At 38.5% G+C, this 12,269-nt stretch overlaps 1 protein-coding gene across 2 annotated transcripts in view; it reads right to left on the minus strand.

Moving 5' to 3' along the window:
* Window positions 1-12,269, minus strand: part of GRIN2A (glutamate ionotropic receptor NMDA type subunit 2A) — a 431,623-nt gene that overhangs the window by 84,485 nt on the left and 334,869 nt on the right. For both annotated transcript variants that reach the window (XM_005591232.5, XM_005591230.5), the window contains exons 7-8: window positions 3,929-4,097; window positions 3,635-3,788 (exon numbers count right to left, since the gene is read on the minus strand). In XM_005591232.5, coding sequence (XP_005591289.1) covers window positions 3,635-3,788; window positions 3,929-4,097 — 323 coding nt within the window. The remainder of the gene's footprint in view (window positions 1-3,634; window positions 3,789-3,928; window positions 4,098-12,269) is intronic.

The raw sequence follows: 12,269 nt of genomic DNA on the forward strand, positions 1-12,269 counted from the left end.
ATTTTTACACAAAAAGGTTAGAGGCATTACCTGCAAGTGCTTCTGATGTGAGTTAATGGAGTCTGGGGAGGAGAGAGAATAGGAAATAATGAAGAGCAATACAATCAGATTTTGAATGTTTTGGCTCTTCCAGATGACTGAGCCAGTGAATGGAAAAATGTAGCTTAGCATGGTTCATTATGACTTTCAAAATCTGTAGATAATGACCGTAAATAAGGGGGTGCACAGTCAATCAAATAAGGATGTAATTTAGTGACTAGGAAAAATATTAAGCCAACTGTGTAAAAACAGCTTTGAAAATAGTTTCCTCTGGTTACAATTTATTTTACTTTAAAAAATGCAGCAGGAAAAGTGTGGGGAAAGAGAGGTTTTGCTAAATTTAGCAAAATACTTGACTTTTTTATGGAAATGTTTTACAAATGCAAGTAAGATAAAAATCTAGAGAAACTGGGTTGAGGCCAGATTCAATATTAGCGACCCATTTTCATGAGACAAGCCAATTGATATTTTTTTCTCTCTGACTGAATTGGAAAAAGAATTCTCTCTAGCTCACTAAAGAAATACAATATTTTTTTTTCTAAAAAAAGAAATGATTTCTTTCCATTTTGATCAATGAACTCACTTCCTCTAACCCTTTCTTAACCTCCAGGGCAAAGGATTCCTGCCAAAGAGTCTGAAAGGCAATGAGGGGAAACATGACTAGGAGTGACTGAAGAGTCCACCTAAATTCTTAGGTGGACTTAGTGAATGTCCACCTAAGAATTATTAGGATTCTGCATGTGTTGTCAGTATCAGCTGGTTGCATTGTTCCTGGCATAGTGAAGCTCTCTTATTAAGATATGAGTATCTGAATCCATGTCAGACAGAGGGACAAAAGGAACATAATGAGGTATTTGTCAGGGTCCACATTACTCCAACAAAGGTTACAAAAATTGAAGCAACTAGTGCACAATCAAATCCAGAGAGTGGCAAGGATTTTAACAGCTTAAATGGATTATCGAAAATGAAAACAGTAAATCCACAGAGCTCTGAATGTAAGGCAGTGTCCAAAATCCTGTTAGTCAATATTTCACTGAAGAGAATGAAACACAAAAGTTTCACTGGATGCTAACATTACATATAAATGAAGACAGTGGAAGAATAAGACAATGGGCTTGGAGTTGATGTCCACAATTTGGTTTGAGTTTACAATTTGCTTTAAAAGATAAAGTTATTTTTGTCTCTGGAAAAATATAAGAAAGTTAGTTGACCTTAATATAACTGTTTTCCCAGGGTGGAGATTTCTCAAAGAACTAAAAGTAGATTTACCATTTGATCCAGCAATTTCACTACTGGGTATCTACCCAAAGGAAAAGAAGTCATTACATCAAAAAGACACTTGCATACATATGTTTATCAGAGCACAACTCACAATTGCAAAGATATGGAATCAACCTATGTGTCCATCAGCTAATGACTGCATAAAGAAAATGTGGTGTATATACATTGTGGAATACTACTCAGCCATAAAAAAGAATGATGCAATGTCTTTTGCAGCAACTTGGATGAAACTGGAGGCCATCATCCTAAATATTTGCTAGTCATCTAAATAAATGACTGTTGTTCTTTGTGAGATGGAGGATGGGTATGTAGATGCTGAATAAAGGTTTATGGGCTGATTTAAATTAACTGTGGACTGACAGGTTTATTTTTAAAATGTTTTCAAGACTCTAAGCAATATAGCTATTAATTTACATTCTACAGAGTCAAGACCAGTATCTAAATATGTGATCTTATTTTTTTAGCAGCTTTTTCTAAGTTTGAGATAAGTGAAAGATGTGAACTGGGGGATGGGTTTTTCATGAATGGAAAATCTAATACTCCATGTTCTCATTTCTAAATGAAAGCTAAGCTATGGGTATGAAAAAGCACACAAATGGTATAATGGACACTGGAGACTCAAAAAGGGAGAGGATGGGAGGGAGATGAGTGATGAAAAATTACCTACAATGTACACTATTTAGGTGACAGGTACACTAAATGCCCAGACTTCACCACTATATAATTCGTCCATATAACCTAAAAGCACTTGTACCCCTGAGCTATTGAAATTTTTTAAAAATTAAATATATAATATTTTGCCTCTCTCAGTTTTCCTCCAGAGATTCAGGTTTGTCTTAACCTTCCCTAATTTGGGACAAACCCACTTATATGGGAGTGCCAAGGGGGAATTAGTGATCTGAATTTCATGATATTCAACAAGATAGTTATGGTCAAAAGTCATTTATGATAACCAAACAGTTAATACAACACTTTCCTTTAAAGACAAAAATAATGCTTTACTATGTTCCATGAAGTTTCAACTACTCTCGCCAGGTTACCCAATACAGTATGAGTGCTAGAGAAAAGCAGATGATAGAAAATATAGCTCTTTCTTGATTTAAAAAAAAAACAACAAAAAACCTTTTTTGTGAAAACATAAATTTATGAAATGGTTAAAAAAATCAAAAGAATGTCCTTCTTTACAAACTATTTGGCTTAATGGGTAGTCACAATTAAAATATGATTTGATTAATTTTAAATCAGCATATACTTTTCAGACTACTTCTGTTAGCAGAATACTGGCATAAATCATTGTACAGTCATCATTATTTCCACTCTTACATCGAGCAAATAAATGATTGCTGTTCTTTGTGGGATGGAGGATGGATATGTAGATGCTGAATAAAGGTTTATGAGCTGGTTTAAATTAACTGTGGACAGACAGGTTTATTTTTTAAATGTTTTCAAGATTCTAAGCAATATATCTATTAATTTACATTCTACGGAGTCAAGACCAGTATCTGAATATGTGATCATATTTTTTTCAGCAGCTTTTTCCAAGTTTAAGACAAATGAAAGATGTGAACTGGGGGTGGAGGGGAGTGAATTAGGATGTATTAGTCTACTCTCACGCTGCTATAAAGAACTGCCTGAGAATCACTTGAGGTCAGGAGTTTGAGATCAGTCTGGCCAACATGGTGAAACCCCATCTCTACACAGAAATTAGCCAGGCATGGTGGTGAGCACCTGTAATCCCAGCTACTGGGGAGGCTGAGGTGGGAGAATCACTTGAAGCCAGGAGGCAGAGGCTGCAGTAAGCTGAGATCACACCACTGCACTCAAGCCTGGGCAACAGAGCTAGACTCCATCTAAAAAAAAAACTGAAATTGGGTAATTTATAAAGGAAAGGGATTTAATTCACTCACAGTTCCACATGGCTGGGGAGTCCCCAGGAAACTTACAATCATGGCAAAAGAGGAAGCAGGCACGTCTTACATGGTGGCGCGTGAGAGAAGTGAAGCGAAGGGGGAAGAGCCCCTTATTAAACCATCAGATCTCATGAGAACTCACTCACTATCACAAGAACAGAATGGGAGAAACATTCCCCATGATCCTGTCACCTCCCATCAGGTCTCTCCCCCAACAGCTGTGGATTACAATTCCAGATGAGATTTGGGTAGGGACACAAAGCCTAACCCTCTCATAGGATAATTCAAATGCTGCCATGGCCAAACGGAACTGAACAAGTTCCTTTCCGGTCCCATCCTCTGAGCAAACAAGATTTCCTACAATTCCTTATAGGAAAGCAATAGTCATTTTGAAATTCACACACCTAGAAAAGCAGAAGGTGAGACGGTGCCATTACTTCTTGAAACCATGACACTGATTCCCGTTTCCACAAAGGGCACAGAGAAGTCCACCACTTCAGAACGTTCCTCATTGATGGTGAGAGAACCAACCGCCATGACTGCCCGTTGATAGACCACCTGGATGCAAGGCAAAAAAAAAAAAAAAAAAGAAAAGAAAAGAAGAAGAAGAACAGTACCTTTACTTTTCCTGCCAACATTCCTGAGGACTGCAGGCACTTTGTCTGAATAAGAGTCCAGGGGATGAAAAGATAACTTACTTCACCGATCATTCCATTCCACACATTGTTAACTTTCTTGCCGTGCTTCCCATTGGTCACCAGGTAGAGGTCGTAAGTAAACTTCACAGTTCTGGAAAGCTTCTTCAGAATATCAATGCAGAACCCCTTGCAGCATTTCTTCACATTCATCCCCTCATTGGTTGAATTGCTGTAAAGAAAAATCCCAGGACCACAGAATGTTAGCACTGGAAGGTTTGTTCACAATCATTAGCTGTACTCTTCTCCTATTTTTCAGATGAGTAAACTGAAGTTTAAAAAGGGGAAGTGGCTTTCCCAAGGACCCACAGTGAGTATATGACAGCAAAAGCAGAAAGTGTCCTTAATTATAGCAGTTATCATGACAAGAGCTAACACTTACTGAGTAATTACTATTTGCTAGGCACTATCCTAAAGGCTTTATACTAATTGTTGAATTAATCTCCATAACATTTTCTGAATTAGGTGATATTTGTATGCCCATTAAACAGGTAAAAATTACCAACTCTTCAATTTTTAAGAGTTTATAACATATACAATTTTAGACTAGAGTTTAGTCATCTGATATAAACTGAGTCATAAAAACTTATTAGAGAATGGGAGAGGAGGATGTGAAATTCTCAGAGAAAGCAGGGTTTTGCTTCATTTTATAATTACAGAGGCTTGAAACCAAAGGGGAAAAGTGAAGGTACCCAGAGAACACCTCAACCAAGAATCAGGAGACTTGGGTTCTATTCCATGCCTGAGTTTGTGGACTGAACTTCTCTTGATAGAGCCAAATGTTACATGAGGGCTCATTAATAATGTCTTCCCTATCTACATATGTGACACGTAGTATAAAAGGAAACACCTCTAAAAACAAAGTCCTTGATCAGGTGAAAGCCCTATTAAAATTTAAGCTATCTTAAAGGCTATTGTATACTCTACCAAGGCTATACTTATTGTTTTGGACCAGCCACCTTGCTGTATTCACCTGAACAAGACATATTCAAAGGACACCCTTGCAAACCAGAAAAATACCTTCAAAAAGAAAGGAGGCTGGGTATGGTGACTCACACCTATAATCCCAGCACTTTGGGAGGCCGAGGCGGGTGGATCACCTGAGGTCAGAAGTTCAAGACCAGCCTGGCCAACATGGCGAAACCCTGTCTCTACTAAAAATACAAAAATTAGCCAGGCATGGTGGCAGGGGCTTGTAGTTCCAGATACTCAGGAGACTGAGGGATGAGAATGACTTGAACCCAGGAGGCGGAGGCTGTAGTGAGCCAAGATCATGGCATTGCACTCAAGCCTGGGTGACAAGAGTGAAGAAAGAGAGAGAAAGAAAGAAAGAGAGAAAGAGAGGAAGGGAGGAAGGGAGGAAAAAGGAGGAAAGGAGGAAAGAAAGAAAGAAAGAAAGAAGAAAGAAAGAAAGAGAGAGAAAGAGAGAAAGAAAGAAAGAAAGAAAGAAAGAGAAAGGAAGGAAAGAAAGAAAGAAAGAGAAAGAAAAAGGAAGAAGGAAAGAAAAGGAAGGAAGGAAGGAGAAAGAAAAGAAGGAAGGAGAAAGAAAGAAAAAGGAAGGAAGAAAAAGGAAGGAAGGAAGGAGAGAGAGAAAAGAGAAAAGAAAGGAAATACTGGTCTATCCAACTGATAGCAAAAAGTACTTACACAACTCACATAAGATCAAGGCCTTTCTGGGCAATATGCTTGATTAATGGATATCCCATTAGCTCAACCCTGTCTTTGAGTCATGCATTTCATGAATATGTTCTCTGTTTGAATATCCCATTTTTGGCACATCCACACATTGAAGTGTTACCTAAGCACTAAAGTGATGTCTATGGAAATCCAACATCATCACAGGAAAATTCTTATGTTTCCATGTCATATGAAAGAAGTAGGTTACACAGTAGTACAAACAGAATAATCACAGCTATATAAAAGCAGATGAGCTTATGAAATAACTGTATGGAAAAACAATGAAATATGAAGCATAGGACAGGCACAGTGGCTCTTTCCTGTAATGTCAGCACTTTGGGAAGCCAAGTTGGGTGGATCCCCTGAGGTTGGGAGTTTGAGACCAGCCTGGCCAACATGGAGAAACTGTATTTTTACTAAAAATACAAAAATGAGCTGGGCATGGTGGCATGCACCTGTAATCCCAGCTATGTAGGAGGCATAAGAATAGCTTCAACCTGGGAGGCAGAGGTTGCAGTGAGCCAAGATCATACCACTGCACTCCAGCCTAGGTGACGGAGTGAGACTCTATTGAAACAAAGGAAAGGAAAGGAGAGGAGAGGGGAGGGGAGGAGAGGGGAGGGGAGGGGAGGGGAGGGGAGGAGAGGGGAGGGGAGGGGAGGGAAGAAAGTAAAGAGAGAGAGAGAGAAAGAAGAAAAGAAAGGAAAAGAAAGGAAGAAAAGAAAGAAAGGGAGAGAAAGAGGGAGACAGAAAAAGAAAGAGGGAGGGAGGGAGGGAAGGAAGGAAGGAAGAAAAGAAAAGAGAAAAAGGAAAAGAAAGAAGGAAAGAAAGGGAGAGAGAGAGGGAGGGAGGGAAAGGAAGGAAGGAAGGAAGGAAGGAAAAAAGAAAAAAGAAAGAGAAAGGAAGGAAGGAAGAAAGAAGCAAGCATAGTTATTTTGGAATGGTGAAAAACATGTTTTCTTTTTTATATTTTTAGGGTTTTTTCCCCAAATTATCTAGTAAGTACATACTACTTATGTAATTGACAACACACACACATCAAACAACATTGATTTGTATGATATACATCATCTCTATAGCCATGAAGGTAGGCAGATTTGACAGAACAATTTTTTTAAGAGACACACTCTTGCTCTGTTACCCAGACCGGGTTGCAGTGATGCGATCATGGCTCACTGCAGCCTGGACCTCCTGGCCTCAAGTGATACTCCCACTTTGGCCTTTCAAAGTGTTGGGATTACAGGTGTGAGCCACCATACTCAAGTGGGAAAACATAATTTTGAGTAACAGAAGTGGGTTGTAAATGACACCTGCTTATCAATGCTTTCCTTTATCTCAGGATCAAAGACTGCCTGTCTTGAATCACTCTCTTCACCATTGCACCCCACCCCCACATCCTGTCAGTGATTTGTACTCAACCACTCTGCTTCTGTCAGCCCAGACCACCATAGAGACTTTACTCTCTTGCCTAGAGGCTGGATGACCTGCTGTGATCCAGCATCCTTAGCGTGGGGGTAGTAGGAGGCCACATCTGTGTATATTTGCATGTGATGATTAGTGACCTCAACACTGTACAGTCATGGGGTATGTGCCAGCTCCATCTCCACCAATTAGCCAGAATGGAGGGGGTTGGGCTAGAGTTAAAACTGCCACAAATATGATAGAAATGTGTCCTAAGTACACTAAAGTTGATGGAATGTCCAGATACTACTTCCTTCTCAATATACATGGCTCTGAAAAATGTGTGAAAATCGAATTCTCTCTTTTTCTTTCTGGTCGCTGTTGGCCATGCACTGACACTCTTTCCCCACCTTTGTTCATTTTTATCACCTTCATTCTATGTTCCTTCCCTTCTTCCCCTGTCACAGGCTCTTCCTTCACCTGGTCAAGATTTCTGGGAGATTAGACAGAAATTTTAGATGCTCCAGGTTTAAGATTAAGGGTCACGGGCATATAGTGGCATTCTTTGGTCTCCCTGGAAACCTCAGCCAGTTTATGAGTTATCTCACCCATATCCCTGAACACCAGGTGTATTTCTAAATACAAATGATCATTGATGCATTTTCACCCAACAAGCACCCACTAAGTGTCTACTGTGCACAAGACATGGAACTGGGCCCTGGGGACACAGGATGAAAAAGGCACACAGCAAATTCAATAGTTGAATTTATCACAGTAATTATGGAATTGCAGACCAGCTTGTAATTGGGAACGTCTGTTGGTTCCTATTACAGCCCTTGTGTGGGCGTGCAGGGGATGTGACTTAACTACACAGACTGAGAAATGGTCCCCATGTGATCTCTCTCAGTGCTCCACCACCCAAGAGAGGGAATGACTCATAAAAACAAATATGGGGAAAGGGATCCAATAAATTGTCCAGTTTACCAGCTCTACAATTTCCCAGTATAGCCAGTGGATACGAGCACAGCCATGCGACTCAGACCTATGTCCAGGTCCTGGGTTGGCTCCTGTCCACCATGGAGACTCAGACTAATCTCATCCAGCACTTAAAAATAAATTTCCTTTCTTCCCACCAACGATTTGACAGTTTGGGAGCTTAATTGACAGTATGGCCATTTCTCGCTACACATCAGGCCAAATGATTTTTCCAATTTTCTCTGCATGTCTTTATCACCCAACTAACAGAGCAGAGAGAAAGATTTCTCAGCTCATTTCTTGTTACCTGGTATTCTTAGAAGACCCCACCATTTATCAGAAGTGAGAAACAAAAAGGTTTCATACAATCACGTTGTCTAACAGGAATCCTTTTTGCAACTGATCAGCCTGTCTCAAAGACGTTCCCTGTAGGAAATGCAATTGATCTAATCTTCTTTAACGTTGGGATTAGTGGATCCTAGCAATTCTCTATTGCTCTCACATGAGTCAAAGACTTTCATTTCATCTAGACACACAGTAAACTCCTCATATCCCCAAGTGGAAGAAGGAAAGCTGCAAGCTACTGTCTCCTCACAGAAACCAAAAACGTGAATTTGAACCTGTTAAGCTGTTGATAGTCTTCAATAGAAAAGTCAATTCTTTTAAAGACAGCAACTTATTTTGATTTCTCTTCTTCATACAAATGTGACTCAGTACTTGGGGATCTACTTGTTTTCAGCTCCAGGGCTTTGGATTTTAAAGGTTCTAAACTCCTGTTATTGATTCTGGAACACAAGGGGCCTCATTTGATTACCCTATTGAAACACGGAGGGTATTGTTATCATAGAGGAGGTGTCCCACTGAGGTTAGACTCTGCTTTCTGCCAGCCACTTTGCTTTCTTCATCGGGCCAAGTTCTGCTCAAAGAACACCCACCCAAATTAGAACATCCTCTGACAACGTTCCCACATCATCTCCTCTGTCCTCCTTGTAACTCATCACTCTCTAGCATTGCACTGGGTTTCCTTCTGTTTCCCAAACTCCCAAGCTTCTTTCCTCCCCAGGGCCTTTGCACCTGCCATTGTCTCTACCTGGAATGCTTTCCCCAAATCTTCACATGTGTGGCTCCTTCTCATCCTGTATATATCACCTTAAACCTTACCTGTGTGAGCTAAAGTAACCCCACATACCCCGATTTCCTCTCTTCTCATACCACTCTCTTTCTATTTATCACAAGGTTTATTACAACATGGGGTTGTCCATTTCTTGGTTGAATTGTTTTCTAACCACATATGTTCCATGATGGAAAGGTCCTAGTCTTTTGCTCTCCCTGTTCATCAATGTATCCCCTGTGCCCAGCATTGTGCCTAACATGTAAACTGTGCTTAATGCACATTCATTCATTCTGTATTAAAACAATTTTATTTATAACAATGTTGGTGTTATTTCACTGTAAAGGAATTCAGCAAAAATCATTAAAACATTCATGACCCCAAAACATGGTCTGTTTCACACAATTATGAATCATGATGAATCATGAATCATGAATCACGGGATGTACACTTGCCCTTCCTTGGTGGGCCCCACCTCTTCCTCATCTCCAGGAGAGTGGAGGCTGGGGGACTGCTTATCAAAAAAAAGCTTCATCCCAGGGAGCCACAGTGGGGACACCGGAGAAAGGAAAGGCCTTTTTAGGAGGGGCATATTTATTTATTCCATGATGTATTCAGGATTTCAACTTCAAAGAGGCTGACATTTGTGACCCCACTGATAAAACTTTCTCCAAACCAAAATAGGCCCTCATAGTACATTTAGCAATTACATATTATATCTTTAAAATCCTGATCTAAAGGATTGAGATCTGGGGACTTGCATCTGGTGTGTTAATGGCTGAGACTGGAGTATGAAACGAGGAAGTAAAAATCTCTCTTCCTAGTCATGAAACAAACATTGGTGTGTCATGCTGTGCCCTTGTAACTGAGGGTGCAAATATTAGTAAGTCACATTCCCTATATGTAGGTGGCTCAGAAGCCAGGGAGAAGACAGATACACTAGACACTGTACAGACAGGTGATGAGGGTAGAGAGAGACAGACTCAGGTACTGTGGAAGTAGGAAGAGCTAACCCAGCTTGGGATGCAGGAGCTACACTTAAAGGATGAGTAAGAAGTAGGTAAAAGAAACAGATCAGAAAGGACTCAGAAAAAAAATAAAGTTTCCATCCAACAGCAGGCCTTTTTCTTCTGTGAGTCGCCTATGAGGTGGTGTTTTTGCTTATGTTTGAATTAGGAAATACCAGGATCAGGGCCTCGGAGTTGGCCATGGAGGTTTCTGTGTCCCCAGAGGGTTTGTAGATTAAGGGGGACCTCATAATAGACAATGCCAGCTCTTTCTTCAATCATAACAAAAGGAGAAATGACATAGATGCAGTGCCTGCTAGCTGCTGCTGAGCTGAGAAATGGCCAGAAGTTCCATTTGCACCTGGATTGTATCAGAAAGTAACATGCAAGGTGTGTGTTCACTCCCAAATGGAGAGATGTTTTTCACATTTTTGAGAAGCACGAATCTGGGATCTATAAAGGAGATGGAAGGAAGAAGAATGTGTGGGCGAAAGCGAAGGGACAGCCAGAAAAGTGGAAATGAGATAATTATTTTTAAAAAGACTAAAGGAAACTGGACACAGTGGCTCACATCTGTAATCCCAGTGACTCAGGAGGCCAAGGCACGAGGATCACTTAAGGTCAGGAGCTGGAGACCAGCCTTAGTAACACAGCAAGACCCCTGTCTCTAAAAAAAATTAATTAAAAAATGATCCAGACTTGGTGGCGCAGGCCTGTAGTCTCAGCTATTCAGGAGGCTGGGGTGAGAGGATCGCTTGAGCCTAGGAGTTCAAGAACGCAGTGAGCTGTGATCATACCACTGCACTCCACCCTGGGGGACAGAGCAAGATCCTGTCATTATATATAAAAAAAAAGTTTTATATATTTTTGACATACAAAAATATATAATGTTTTATACATTTTCAACATATAAAATATGTTTTATATATTTTAACATATAAAAATATACGTTTTATACATTTTTAACATACAAAAATGTTTTATACATTTTTAACATAAAAATGTTTTATATATTTTTAACATAAAAATATGTTTTATATATTTTAACAAAAATGTATGTTTTATATACGTTTAATATATAAAAATATATTGGTTTCCATATTTTTAATATATGAAAATATGTTTATATTTTAATATATAAACTACATAGTTTATATATACAAACTATGTATTTTATATAAAATGTATTTTATATATACGTAGTTTATATATAAATTTATATATTATAAACTACGTAGTTTATATATAAATACATAGTTTATATATAAATATGTATTATATAAAATAGTTTATATATAAAATATATAAAAATATATGCTTTATATATTTCAATATGTAAAAATGTACAATGTTTTATATATTTCTATTTTCATTTCTTCATTTATTTTTGAGTCAGAGTCTCGCTCTGTCACCTAGGGTGGAGTGTAGTGGCTCGATCTCGACTTATCGTAACCTCCACCTCCCAGATTCAAGTGATTCTCATGCTTCAGCCTCCTGAGTAGCTGGGATCACAGGTGGCTACCACCATACATGGCTAGTTTTTGTATTTTTAACAAAGACAGGGTTTAGCCATGTTGCCTAGGCTGGCTTCAACTCCTGACCTCAAGTAATCTGCCCAGCCTGACCTCCCAAACTGCTGAGATTATAGACGTGCATCACTGTGTCCAGCCATATATATTTTTAATATATAAAAAACACAATGTACTATATCTTTTAATGTATAAAATGTGTTTTACATATATTTGAAGTAAAAAAATATATTTTAAATATATAAAAATATGTTTTATATATTTTAATACATAAAATGTTTTACATTTTAATACATAAAAATATATGTTTTATATTTTAATACATAAAATATGTGATGTTTTATATATTTTAAATATATAAAATATATAATCTCATATATTTAATATATAAACATATTTCTATTTTAATACATAAATATGTTTTCTATATTAAAAATATAAAGATATTTTTTGAATATGTTTGTTCAAAAATAAATAAATGAATAAATTAAATTAAACTAGAAATACTGAAGGGGAGGATCGATTCAACATAAGGGTTAAAAACATGTCTGTGGAGTCAGTTGGACCACTGTTTGAGTCCTACCTCTTCCATTTCCTAGCTAGATGGCTTTGAACATGTTTCATAATCTTCCCATAAGTTGGTT

The sequence above is a fragment of the Macaca fascicularis genome, chromosome 20 (assembly GCF_037993035.2).
Source record: "Macaca fascicularis isolate 582-1 chromosome 20, T2T-MFA8v1.1".
Lineage (NCBI taxonomy): Eukaryota > Metazoa > Chordata > Mammalia > Primates > Cercopithecidae > Macaca > Macaca fascicularis.